General features: G+C 38.7%; 1 protein-coding gene across 1 annotated transcript; it reads left to right on the top strand.

Moving 5' to 3' along the window:
* Positions 1–203: 203 nt before the first annotated feature.
* Positions 204–8139, top strand: LOC122167815 (cysteine-rich venom protein-like). Its single transcript, XM_042832661.1, has 8 exons — positions 204–263; positions 621–671; positions 2425–2544; positions 3045–3132; positions 4952–5097; positions 5588–5682; positions 6486–6574; positions 8012–8139. Exons 1-8 carry the CDS (start codon positions 204–206, stop codon positions 8137–8139), a joined length of 777 nt encoding a protein of 258 aa, XP_042688595.1.
* Positions 8140–13935: the final 5796 nt, after the last annotated feature.

Genomic DNA, 13935 nt, shown 5'->3' with positions numbered 1-13935 from the left:
AATTTTGAAATGCGACACTGCAATGAATTTTATTTAGTTATTGCTAAAAATAGGAGGGGGAGAGAAGGAGGAAACAGAGAAATCATTGCCTTGCTGCCAAAAAAAAAAAAAAAAAGAGAATGCACAAAGGAACGACCTCATGTATTCAGAATAGTGAAAGGGGAATTATCACAAAGGGGAAAAATGTTCTTCTTTTTTCAGAGATGATTCTGCCAGCAATACTCCTGTGTCTTGCAGCTGTGCTGCGCCCGTCTGCTGGAGAGGTAGGAGCTGCACTTTGTATAGAGGAAATTGGGATGGGGCCTGAGGGAGTCTTGGTAGGACTGAATATGTGTTTCTTCCTGTACACAATGATTTTATTCAGAAAAAAATCTGCTAAGATATCTGGGATGTGGAAAGCATTTATCCTTGAAATCTGACAGACGTTCCAAGCAGCAGACTGCCTGCACACTGTCACAGGAGACCATCTATAGGCTCGGTTTACCTCAGAGTTGGATTAGTGGGAACGGCATGTTCCAGTATCTCCCACTCCCTTTCCACAAATCCGACACTCTTCCCATCAAATCTTCACCTTTTTAAAGACAACAGCCCCCTAATGATCTACCTTTCTCATCCCACAGGACCTCAGCTATGTTCCTCTACCTTTACTCACAGCCTCATCCTCTCAACAGGTACCACTGATTTCCCCCCAGCAGCTAAACAAACTAATACGCTCAGCATCCTTCTTGTGGTTCTTCTCAACACAGATTTGGTCTGAAGTTGCTTTTTTTGTTTCCAATATACTGATATGCCTAAAGGCTTGACTACGTTTTTCCCTTCTATAGCATCTTGACTAAAACTACTACTTTTTTTCTGCAAATCTTTCTTCTCTAAAGCTATAAAAGCACTAAAGCTTATCTGAGTACACAAGGAGTGCAAGTGGTGTGCGTGACTCACAATCACTCCCACTGAGATCACGCAAAAGAATAATCAAAATACTGTGGCTGAATGGCGTTCAGTGACATATAATTAAAAATATAAATAGAATATGTATTTTAAGTCATAGAATCATAGGACATCCATAGCTGAGAGGGACCTGTAAGTGTCACCGAGTCCAGCTCCTGCCACCACAGAGGACCACCTAAATGCCAGACCATATAACACAGAATTATGGAATCACAGAATGGTTTAGTTTGGAAGGGAGCTTTACGGTTATCTAGTTCCAACTCCCTGCTATAGACTGAGAGCATTGTCCAGAAGCTTCTTGAACTCCAGCAGCTCGGTGCTGTGTCTAGAAGAACTATTAAAAAACAGAAAAAATTGTATTCAATGTGATAGGATCATAATGATCTATGAAAATATATACATAAAATTAAGATCTTAAGGTTTTTAGCACTGCTTTTATACTGCTAAAAATGTCATAATTAATAAATGCATTTTGGATTTGCATCCTTGTACATGGGTTCTGTTTTCTAATCATCTCACCAAGTTAATCAGAGCTGAGATGATGTGCAATATGACAGAAATAGCAGTAAAAGCAAATACATGATAAGACGTCATAGAGAACAATGGCCTGAAAATACGATGAGACTTTTAAATTTCTTCTCTCCTTGATGCCCTCAGAAGACCACTGAGAATGACTGGAATGAGAAAATTGAGTTCTTTGTAGTTCTTTCTTAATCAGAAAAGGCATTAGGAAGTTTCAAAAATGCCACCAATTACAGCAGGAGTGAGAGAAAATATCTGACATGAAAAATAAATCTGACATGAAAAATAACGACAAAATATTTGTAATGCAGTGGGGTCTCTGGATAGAGGTGGGTAGTGATTAACAAGTTCATTCAGCAGAAAAAAAACACCAATAGGCTCAATTAAAATGCTGAAGAGGAAGAACACGTCATAGTTGTATTCATGCATTTGCCTGGTTTTCACATCTGGTTTTTCCAAAATATCATAATGGCGATTAGAATATCAATAAATTAGATTTGATTTTGGTGCCTAAATCTGCCTGTGGAAGTTGTGGATGCCCCATCCCTGCAGGCATTCAAGGCCAGGCTGGATGTGGCTCTGGGCAGCCTGGGCTGCTGGTTGGCGACCTGCACACAGCAGGGGGTTGGGACTGGAGGAGCGCTGTGGGCCTTTGCAACACAGGCCATTCTATGATTTTGTGAAAAATTTAAGAGCTCAGCAGCACAAGAAGTCTTCCAGGATTTTCCAACCATCCATGGAGGGCTGGCAGATAGCTTCCAGGAGCCAGTGATATTTTTGTTACCACTAAGCAGGAGGCAAAACATGTCACGTTATCTACTCCATTACAAGGATCATCTCCTTCACTGACATCACTCTTTGGGTACTTCAATATTTCCTGGATGGTATTCAGTATTAGTGACGTTCACGTCATAAATAGATAAGCAAATAAATGAATACTTTTGTCTTTCAATTTAGATGCCTGAAGCTTCCCTTGCTCTGTCAACCAACAGAACTGATCAACAAAAGTTGATTGTTGACAAACACAATGCCCTCAGGAGAAGAGTCAGCCCACCTGCCAGTAACATGTTGAGAATGGTAAGCTGTGCGCTGTAAATCTATCTGCAATGAGCAGTGGACCCTCTGAGGGATCAGAACTGTATGATGGTTCAGTTGGCTTTATCTAGCCACATGTCTGCCCTCCAAACTCCTCCTGAGGACCTGGCACAGCCACCACTGTAAGAACATAAAGTTGTGCAGATGGAAAAATGATTCTGGAAAATGTTGCTGTGCATAAACAACACACTTTTTTTTTTTTTTTTTTTTTCTTTTTATATGAATAATTTTTTTTTTTATATAAATAAAAGGAAAAAAAGGAGCCACAACACTGTTCATTCCTTTCTGATATACGCTTAAGATGATCTTCACAGTTTCTAGTCATTTCCTGAGTTCACAGTAATTTTGATCAAAAACCCCTCGTCAGGAAGGGGTTGTGTGCAGTTTCCAAGTTTGGTTCATCCATGAGGACTCAGTACATGATTAATGTCTGAATGGAATGATTAATAGTCTCTTCTTTCATTGTTTCTACTTTCCTGTAGGAATGGAGTCCTCAGGCTGCAGCAAATGCTCAGAACTGGGCAAATCGATGTTCTTTAAGTCACAGCCCTCCAAACCAGAGGGAAATTGGTAAGTTGAATGCCATCTGAGTAATGCCCCTTTTGTCATTAAAGTGAACAGGTTTGGGGCATGAGATGAGCCAAACTAATTGATCTAAAAATGAAGTCAAAATATTCCATGTATGCATTTTCAGAGCTGTGGATTCATACCTTCAGCAATGAGACTATCTACTTTGCTAAATGCATTTTATAATTTTATAATAGTTTGAATATTTATATATTCGTATAATTGTGCACTGATATTATTATTTTATGTAATTTTACATAACTTTTTTTTATATAATTTTATGAAGTAAGGACTCACTTTCCTAACTTCAAACGTCTGCTAAGTAAAGATCTAAGCCAGAATTGATCAATGTATTCTTCTGTATATTAAATATAAGTAAATATAAGATGGAAATTCTATTAAGATATGTCTCATTTGTCCTAGTTTTTGTGTATAATATAGATTGAATCTGAGTGAAGCTGTTAGTTTGTTTTCCAGATGATTAGCCCCAAAAACAAACTTTGAAGCAAGGGATCTTACCCAAGATGCTCATAAGAAGGATTGTGTTAAAAGAAATTATATGTTATATGTTATAAATTATATGATTAGTTATCACTAATTAATTCAATTTTCAAATTTACATGAAATTCCCTACTTTTGAAAAGAAAGGAAACGTGCAAAATTATTTCTCTTACTTTTCTCACTAATTCCATTCCTCAAATACTGTTTTCTGTACCAACCATTTCAGATGATTGAAAGCACTGAACTATTTATGAGGTTTTCAGCTTTGATTTTGTTGTAATTTATCTTTAAAATTACTTGACTAAGTATTTGAGATGTCATTGTATGGAGGGTGTTTTTATTGGCACATGGGACAAAGGAAATTTCTGGATGTAAATCTGTCCAGTAAGTGAGAAAAATTCAGTGCCATTCCTATCTTGATTGTACCAGTTTTCTTCAGTGGATGAAAAAAAAGCAGTGAGAAAATATACTCAAAACATATACAAAACATAAGAAAATGTTGATCCTTTTTACTGCTGTGATCTGGATTTAACTATGAGAGTTGCAAGGAGCAAAGGGTGAAGATCCAAAACCCGACAGTTGTGCTGCTGACTGATACAAGACCCATAACTTAAATTCTCTGACATTCTAGTTTTACTTATAAATATCTGTGATGTTTATACAAATACCTAATTCACTGGATATTGGTGTTACAACTGCACTATGCTAGCAATAGCTATGATTAGTGCCCAGTGAAATGTTTGCTGCTGATTTCTGTCTATACTCTATACAGTGTGGACTGACTTGCAGTTACCATGCTTTCTTCAAAAAAAAAAAATAGAATCCATTGGTTCTCATGGAGGTGAGCCTCCATGATGAGAGCTGTTGCACACGCAGAAAAGTTGATCAGGGCACCAGACTTGAAAAAAAAACCAATAGGTGAAATCACTTGACACTGCCAACAACTTTCTGTGTGCCAGAAATAAGTTTTGAATTGTCGGGATTGTCCTAATTTTATGGGGCTGTGACTTGAATCATGACTCAGGTTGCCATCCACCTTCCAAATATCAAAATCAGTCATCAATCTGTGGCACATGTATACAGGTGTATCTATAGGTACACAGAAGTCTGTCACCAACTGAACTACCCAGCCAAACAGGTTGGCCGTGCTGCAAACTGGTCAAGTGACAGCATCAGCATTGATTAAAGTTGGTGTCGTGGAACCAGAAAAAAATTCCTGCCGTCTCAATGGGGATGAGAGATACCAGGAAAATTACAGCAACTGAGACTGGCTCTTACACATCTGTGTTTTCTGCATTTCTCAGTATTTTTCTCTTTTCAGGTGAACCATGTGGCGAAAATCTCTACATGTCAACTGCCCCTTCCTCGTGGTCAGATTCCATTCAGGCTTGGTACAATGAGGAGAAAGATTTCAAATATGGAACTGGAGCAACAACAGCAAATGCTGTGATTGGCCATTACACTCAGGTAGAAGCAGCTTCTGGGTATTCCATTCTAAAGAAGTAAATATTCCTGTCAGCCAAGAAACATTTATGTTCTCATTATCCCTAAAAGCAGTAAGTACATTAGAGATATGAGAGTTATACCAATGAACATGAAAATTTCTACAGTAACAGAGTACAAAGTTTTATACCTCGGTTCAATTATCTTCCTTAACACTTTTACTTAAATGAAAATTTACTTTATTAAGACAATTTAATTTAGAAGTTGTAAAAACATGTGTGATAAATTATTATTATAATGATTATAAATTATCATTATTCCAGATGAACTTTGATTCAAGGAGGAGAGCAGGAGAGCATGTTTTTCCAGAAAGATGGGACTAATATTTTAATAAATTTTAATAAATAAATTGACTTAACAGTTGCAACTGTTTCCTTAATGCATAATTTACTTTAATGACTTCCAAATGTATTTGTTTTTCATTCTCTCGTTGTTTTTCTTCTTCTACCTGCAGGTAGTTTGGTACAATTCTTACAAAGTTGGATGTGCAGTCGCCTATTGTCCTGAAAGGACATTCAAGTACTTTTATGTGTGCCATTACTGCCCTGCGTACGTATTGATTCTGCTACTGGAACTTCTTGTTACATCATCAAAATAATTCAGGAGATGGTGAAATCTGCAACACAGTGCAACACTCACAGCTGAGGAACAGGTCTAAGGAGTGTATTAGGAATATGCACAAAAATATAGCTTGTATAGCTGGATAGTGATAGGACAAGGGGGATGGTTTTAAAGTGAGACAGGGGAGGTTTAGGTTGGATCTGAGGAGGAAGTTTTTCCCCCAGAGGGTGGTGAGGCACTGGCACAGGTTGCCCAAGGAGGCTGTGGATGCCCCATCCCTGCAGGCATTCAAGGCCAGGCTGGATGTGGCTCTGGGCAGCCTGGGCTGCTGGTTGGCGACCTGCACACAGCAGGGGTTGGGACTGGAGGAGCGCTGTGGGCCTTTGAACCCAGGCCATTCTATGATTCTATGAAAACATAAAACATGTAATGCAGAGAACAATTTTATGACTGAATTTAATTTGCCCCTTATCCCTAATTCTTACGATAATAAATCACAAAGAAATAATTTCCTTATTCTACTTGAAATCTTAGTTCACGAAGGAATGTAAATATATATACTATCAATGACACCAAGAACACCAGTGGGGGCTTTAAAAGAGAGTAAGATTTCATGAACTTTGCCAAAAATTAATTTTCACATTCATGTTTTCATATACAAACATTGTTTGATCTATAGTTACAATTGATTGATCATACATTAAAATATATATTTATCTATATAATTATATGTTAATCTCAGATATGTTATAGTGAGTTTATTGTTTATATTGGCAATGTTTATGTTTCAGAGGGAATATAATGGGTTCAATTGAAACACCCTACAAAGAAGGACAACCCTGTGGTGACTGCCCTGATTCTTGTGACAACGGATTATGCAGTAAGTTTGAAGTGCTTTAATTGTGGCCAAGGTAAAATTGTAAAATATATGTTAGTTGATCCCAATGGGAAGTTTTAAAGTGATATGATTGAACACCAGCCCAAAAGAGAGGTTATGACTGTCATGCTGTGTAGATTGCTGTGTGATTATTATTTATCAGTTGTTTTATGGAAGAACAATTGTAGTCCCAAACTTCTAGAGGGAGAAGTAGTCTGTCTGTAGCAGGGGGGTGGAATTAGGTGATCTTATAAGTCCCTTCAAACCCAAACCATTCTATGATTCCCCGTGTCAGGTGCTTTGCCAAAGTAGAACAACCTGTGCTGTGAAACCAAAAAAGGAGTCTGTGAGAGGGGAGGACTAATTCAAGACATTACTTAGTGTTATGGGATGCAGAGACACCCATTTTCTTGGACTCATAAGAACAGATGAAAATATTCATACAATCCACATACCTCCATTAAAGATGACAATGCCTGGGTCTCCATACAGAAACTCTGACGTAGAAGTCCTAGTGAATGAGGGCTCATTGACTGCAGTGAGGTCAGAGATGCATTTATACCAATGGTAGCACAGAAATCTGAGCTCCACATTTCCTGCTGTTGTCTACCTGTTTTTTCATAGTCAAAGGAAAATGTTCTTACCTCTGAATCAATGAAACCAGAGAAGGAGGGGGTTCTTTTTGTTTCCTCCTCTTTAAAGCAGTGGTGGCAGATCAGGTACCAATAGCAACATGTTTGAAGAGATACCAGTTTTGTTTTTTTGTTTTTTGAGCAAATTTGAGTTTTAAGAACTACATCAGAAAACAAAAGCAGATGGTCTGAGTCATTAATATAAGACAACTTAGCCTAGCTTCTGTTGTGTAATAGGCCTAATTCTCATCAGGAGCTGTCGCACAAAGCAAGAAAGAAGAAGACAGGCTCTACAGCAGAGTCTGTTGTGATAGAAAAAGGGGAAATGTTTTCAAGCTAAAGGAGGATAGATTTTGGTTGGATATAAGCAAAAATTCCTTTAAAGTGAGGGTGGTGAGGCACTGGAACAGGCTATCTAGTGTTGTCGTTGATGCCCTGACCCTGGAGACTTTCAAGGTGAGGCTGCATCAGGCCCTGGGCTACCTGATGTAGCTGTGGTGATCCTGTGCACTGTGGGACAGATGGACTAAATGGCCTTCAGAGGTCCCTTCCTGCTCAAATAATTCTATGATTCCACAATAAAGTTCCAAAACGCTTTGAAATTTCAGTGACAAACTTTCTGGGAAACAGTTAGGGATACTATAAATATACTGGTCAAAAATTTGGGATTTGGTTGTGGAAAAAATAGCAACAAAGTGGAATAACTGAAGGGTACAAAAATGACAATGAAAAGAAGTATTCTGAAAGGAAGTATTCTAGTTTCTCATTTCCAATTTATGATTAATTTTGTATATGAATGCATTTTCAGCCAATCCTTGCAAGTTTCGTGATGTTTACTACAACTGTCCAGAAATGGCAAAGAGATATGGATGTGACCACAACTTTATCAAGGCAAACTGCCTTGCCTCCTGCAGATGCCAAAATGAAATAATATGATCAACTCTTCCCTTCGCAGACATCCGTCTCCTTAAGTAATTTCTTTCACAAAAACAGAGTCTACCCTACCTTTCCATGCACGCAGAAAGACTGAATTCTGGCCAATGATACTCATAAGGAAGATCTGAAGGTCGTTCTTGTATTTTATTCACATAATGCTGTGGAAGTGTAGTGGAGGTGTTAAGTGGAAGTTGGCATTTGGGTATCGGACACAGAGATCAGCTTCTCACACCTTTCTTTTCCCAAACTGTTGTCTAAGGAGTTAAATGTCTAACTAATTAAAATGTCTGTTCCAGAAAGTTCCATATGTTTCATATGTTCTCGGTGTAGTAATGTGACTAATCTTAACCTGACAGACTTTGTAAACTCTGGTACTGTTAATTGGACAAGAAGATAAAGGGGATTACCTGAGAAAATGTAATTCTCAAAAATAAAAATAAAAATTAGGAGAGCAGAGGATTTCCACTAGCATTATAGTACTGTTCTGTGTTATAATCTGTGTTTTTGCTGACCTACATAAAATACTCAGTTGCATATATTTGTTAAAAAAAAAAAAAAGTGTCATTCATCTAAATAAATGATCCTCCTTATGGTATGATTACACTTAGCATAAATGCAGACAACTAAATCTGCTCTCTTCTAAAAAAAAAAAAAAAAATAGCCTGAGAAAATGATTTAATTCACAAAAAAATAAATTTCCAAGGAGAATGAATTTTGTGTTTGGAAATCTTGCTTTTGAAAACACAGTTATGGTTCCAATTTCTTTTTTTTTTTTATTTGAATGACTGCTTTTAGCATTTCAGTCATCAGTGTTCATTCCTTCCTCATCGATCCACTTTAATTTTTATTCTTTCTTATTATCATGAAAAACATCACTTCCACCAACTTTTTGACTTGATCAACATGTCATTTTGAGGAGTCTGACTCCTTAACAACAGCAGCAGAAACAGATCAGGTGAGGAGGGAGATTTCCTCAGCAAAAACAGCAGTCAGGCAAACAGCTTTCCTTCAGGATCTCTTTCAGAGAGAACAGTCATCAGCACAAATAACATGCAGTACTCACTTTTGTTACCTCTGAGAAGCAAATGTTCTGCTGTGCAGCTAGCAAGAGGACAACATGTTATTTTAGTTTTACCCTACAGTGGTTTCTCCTTTCAGTGCTCTGTTAGTAAGGAGGCTGCTTTCATAATTCAGATTTCAATTCCCAAAGACTTCAGAATAATAATTTCAGCACACATTCCTGATTCACACGCTGCAGTGCCAATTTCAGTATCCATTAATTTAAATACTCATTAATTTCAGTGGCATTCCTGCTAGCACTGAATGGTGAGCTTACACTTAAAAACCTGGTTTCACAATTCAAAGGGCTCATTGTTTTGTTGTTCAGCCTTTTTGTGTGTGTGCATTGTTTTTTTCTCATTCATCTCCATCACTTCTGCCCTTCTTCTTGTCTGGGCATCCCCCTACCAGGAAATTAAGCCATGCTGGGATATGTGTGTGAGTACTGTACATGACTACCTGCACTCTCAGATCGTCAGCACGGATCCACATAAGAATGCTGACAATGCATTAGCTAATCCAGGGTAGCAATCATGGAAATGGGTAGACCAGCTACACCCCACTCCAACAAAAGGCGATTTACACTCTGTAAAGTGTGTAGAAATCTATTTCCTTCCATCATGATCCATAGAACAATATACGATTTCTCAACTGCTCACAATAGGAAACAAAAGTAGGGCACTAAGGCAAAAATCAGCCCTCACAAATTCCACATGTGATGACCCAGGGACCAAAAGGTCGATAAATAAATTTTAGATATTCAAGAAGATAGTGGAGTAAATATTTTACCAGCCATTTTGTAATCTGTAGAGTGTAAAATACCAGCATGGCTTTGTCTCAGGCTGATTGTGCCAAAACAATCAAACCTTCTTCTTCAAGAAGGAACTCAAGCTAGTGGATGCTGTCTTGACTTCTGTAGCATGCCTGTCAAAACCACAAAGGCTTTTGTGAGCCAGGTAGCTGAAGATGAAGGTAAGACACAGCACATGCTGTTGAATGTGCACATGCACTGTGCTCCTGTATAAGAAGCTGAGAGAGAGACCTGAGGCAGCTGGGTGTCTTCACAAACTGACAACAGCCATGTCCAGAGCTGATTGCACATGTTCCCATTTAACATAAGCACATGAGTCATCTTGGAGCCTTCCCTTCTCCAGGCTGAGCCACCCCTGCTCTCTCAGCCTGTCCACATAGGGAGATGTTCCACGCCTTTGGTTATTAATGTGGCACTCCTCTGGATGGGCCATTCTGAAAATTCACATTTTGAATAAGCATCATTCAGTATGCTATTACTGGATATCCTGAAAACATGGGTAGCCTTCTGAGAATTGTAAGTTGGGTGTGGATGCAGAAATGTCAAAATCGTTTTAAGTGGGGTGGGGTTGAAAAATCCTGCATGGAACTGAGGATTGTCCCTCACCTGAGATCTCCCCAGGCTGCACAATGAAATGTTTCTTCCCCAAATTCAAGAAAACTGTATTGTACATGTATTAATATAGCAACGGTCCTCTGTGAAAAAGATGAAAGAAAATGTAGATTCACCTGAACAACATATCTGCGAGAAGGATCACCAATTTTTAAATAATGCCTTCAACAAGGAGTTAAGCTTCCATAAACCAGCAGGAGATAGGATGATACTGTTCATAATACATCTACAATGCACTCCAAGGACTGGTAAGATCAGTTACATCTTTCAAAATGCATCAGGTGTTATAAACAACACGATGAGCCTAATCCCACACTTCCTATTCTTGAGGTATGATGAGGGAGTTTTATGTTTTTAATTTGCCTCACAGCTTTCAGCAAAGCACTGTTTGGCATATATCACAAATGCAAAAACATGCTCCATGCAAGAACATTGTCATTGAATAACACCATTCACAAACATTAATGTTTCAAAATATGCAAATGAAATTTAACATCCTGCACACTATTCTAAGTATATCAACTTTCTCCTCTTTTTCACACTAAGCATGTTATTAACCAAGACATGTAGGCTCTGCAATGGCTACCAACATCATACTAAGCAAGCACACATGAATGTATTGGCAAAAATAGGGCACATACCATAGCATTCAGATACGATCTTGAAGAAAATCTAATGCACTAAATGGAAGGACAGTTTGACTTTCTGAAATGCATTCACAAATAGCTGAAATTGCATGGTAGATAAAACCTTCTGATCCTCAGTTAAATCTAATTGGTTTAGCTAATTAGAAAGGGAAGCTAGAGTGAGTTTACAAAGATTGGGAATGTAATACCATAATGAAGTTGTATTTTTAATTCTCAAACTTCTGATTTTGGCTGCTACATTAGACGAACGTGTTGATTTCTCGTGCATTTTTGCCTGCTGTTTGGTAGGAATGCATACATTTGGCTTAAATTTCTTTCACATGCTTCTGTAAACCAAGAAAAATTAGTTGGAATGATCAGTTTACACAAGACTAATAAATTCCTCTGGGTTTTTTTTTTCCCCATCCCAGTGCCAATGCTTCCCAGTACCATTGCCAATTCGCAGCCCAATGCTTCTCAGTGCTGATTTGTCCCTCTGTAGTGTTTGCTTGCCTTTTACCCCATCATATATAAAATTGATTTTATCAAACAGATTTCCTCCGAGGCTGAATCATCATCTCCTACATCCCATGTTATATCTAGTGCCAGACTGTCCACAGTCATGTTCTGCACTGGCCTGATTTTTATTCTGCTCTGCAACAATAAAGATGTCGTAAAATATTGCAGTGGAATTTAAGAGTCCTTAAAAAAATTGGGACTGTTGCACTTAAAAGCTTAATTATCTGAGTAGACAGGCGCCTTTTACACCTATGAGGAGATAATCTTAATTAATTTCCTTTTAATTGTGTAACAATTAGCCAGAGATAAGCTTTTCGATGAATGCCAAACAACTTAATAATGAATGTTTCTCCAACTCTTTGTCATTTTCAGGCAGATTTCCTGACTGTGCTTGTGTGTCCATCTGCTCTGAGGCATCAGCATGCTGAAGAGGCAATAAAGAAAAACTTTAAAGGAAACAGAAACAACCTAATGATAGTTTCACACATCTGTAAATCAGCAATTTATCATTTTACAACCATAAAAGAAAGCAGTGGGTGTGTACTCAGGCTCCTATCAAAATCTCCCGTGACCTCAGCCAGCCATAGAAGAGCTGCAGAATGTGGTGCATTGCTCCCTGAGATCCAGCTCTGGCACCCACATCCTTCTCTCTGGCTCCCAAGCTCCTTATTCACTACCTAAGACAGAGGCGATTTTCTCCAAATTAGATGCAAATTGCAAACAAAGACCAAACAAGGAGTGGCCTGGATCAATTTAAGAGGAATCAAGGTCTGATTTGTTTTAATCTTCCCACACCTCCTGTATTTCGACATAGGCAAGAATCATAGACTTCTCAAGGCATGGCAGAGAGCTATTGAAATGTCCCAAATACATGCTGCTCCCAGGGCCTTTTGTGAGGATCCTTAAACGTTTCTCAGCCTCTCCACAAAACACTACTGGCTGTAATATGATAAGGATAAAATTCTCAAACCTCATACTTCTTTCAGATACAAGTGGCAGGGACTGCCCACTGATGTCAATGCATTTATCACTCTGCCTATCATATACTAAGTTTGTCATTTAGTAGCTGCAGTCTACATAAAAAAAATAAATCCGTTATTTTTTTTCATGGCTTTTACAATTCATGTTGTACCAGCTGTTTAGAGAGGTTAAGAATTCAGGGGCTTGTCTACAGTAAAAAATATCAACAAATTTTTAAGTTGGGTCAGCATCGTGATTATACTCATTATGCTCATACCCTTCAACCAGCAGTATATTTATTGATATAAAATAGTGATGTAACACAACTTAGTCATAAACAAGGCAGCGACTTAACAAGATTCAAGATGGCAAGCTACACTTGGTTATTTACTGTACAGAGTTAAATACATTTGTCCAGGAAACTCACAGAATCACAGAATTGTAGGGGTTGGAAGGGACCTCCAGAGATCATCGAGTCCAACTCCCTGCCAAAGCAGGTTCCCTACAGCAGGTCGCACAGGTCGGCATCCAGGCAGGTCTTGAACATCTCCACAGAAGGAGACTCCCCCACCTCCCTGGCAGCCTGTGCCAGTGCTCCGTCACCTCACTGTAAAGAAGTTCTTGCGCATATTGGTGCAGAACTTCCTATGCTGCAGTTTCTGGCCGTTTCCCCTTGTCCTGTCTCCACTCACCACTGAAAAGAGTCTGGCCTCACCATTCTGTCCCCCACACCTTAGATATTTATAGACCTGGATCAGGTCCCCTCTCAGTCTTCTTTTCTCAAGGCTGAACAGACCCAGTTCACTCAGCCTTTCCTCATAGCAGATATGCTCCAGGCCCCTCACCATCTTTGTGGCCCTCCGCTGGACTCTTTCCAACTCGTTGAGTTTCCATGTGCAGAGTGTACACCCATTCAAACAGAGAGGTGAGAAGCCTAGGTTCTGCCCAGTTTACTCCTAGTCCCAGACTTGGTCAATGGTTTAAATCCAAAGGATTGTATATGTACAATTAATCCAAGGTATAATCTTAGCAAAGCTTACTAAGTTCAGCAAGCTTTCGTCACTTATGGAGGTTCTGTAGCATCAAGGAACCTCTTCAACTCAAGATATAAGGAATCTCTGAAGAAAATGTAATCTCAAGAGACATCCATATTTGAGGGGAGATCCTGTTGTGCATCTGCTGTCATAGAGGAGAGCTCAAAGGGCTCTT

This window comes from Centrocercus urophasianus, unplaced genomic scaffold, assembly GCF_019232065.1.
Source record: "Centrocercus urophasianus isolate 14NV4802_14NV808 unplaced genomic scaffold, USGS_Curo_1.0 seq_39, whole genome shotgun sequence".
Classification (NCBI taxonomy): Eukaryota; Metazoa; Chordata; class Aves; order Galliformes; family Phasianidae; genus Centrocercus; species Centrocercus urophasianus.
This window is presented reverse-complemented; position numbering and strand designations above follow the sequence as displayed.

Excerpts from the sequence above, each read along its gene's own strand:
- LOC122167815 (XM_042832661.1), top strand. The coding sequence starts at position 204 with ATGATTCTGCCAGCAATACTCCTGTGTCTTGCAGCTGTGCTGCGCCCG. Across the intron at positions 672-2,424 it reads CAGCCTCATCCTCTCAACAG|ATGCCTGAAGCTTCCCTTGC; the intron begins GTACCACTGATT and ends CTTTCAATTTAG. Across the intron at positions 2,545-3,044 it reads CCAGTAACATGTTGAGAATG|GAATGGAGTCCTCAGGCTGC; the intron begins GTAAGCTGTGCG and ends ACTTTCCTGTAG.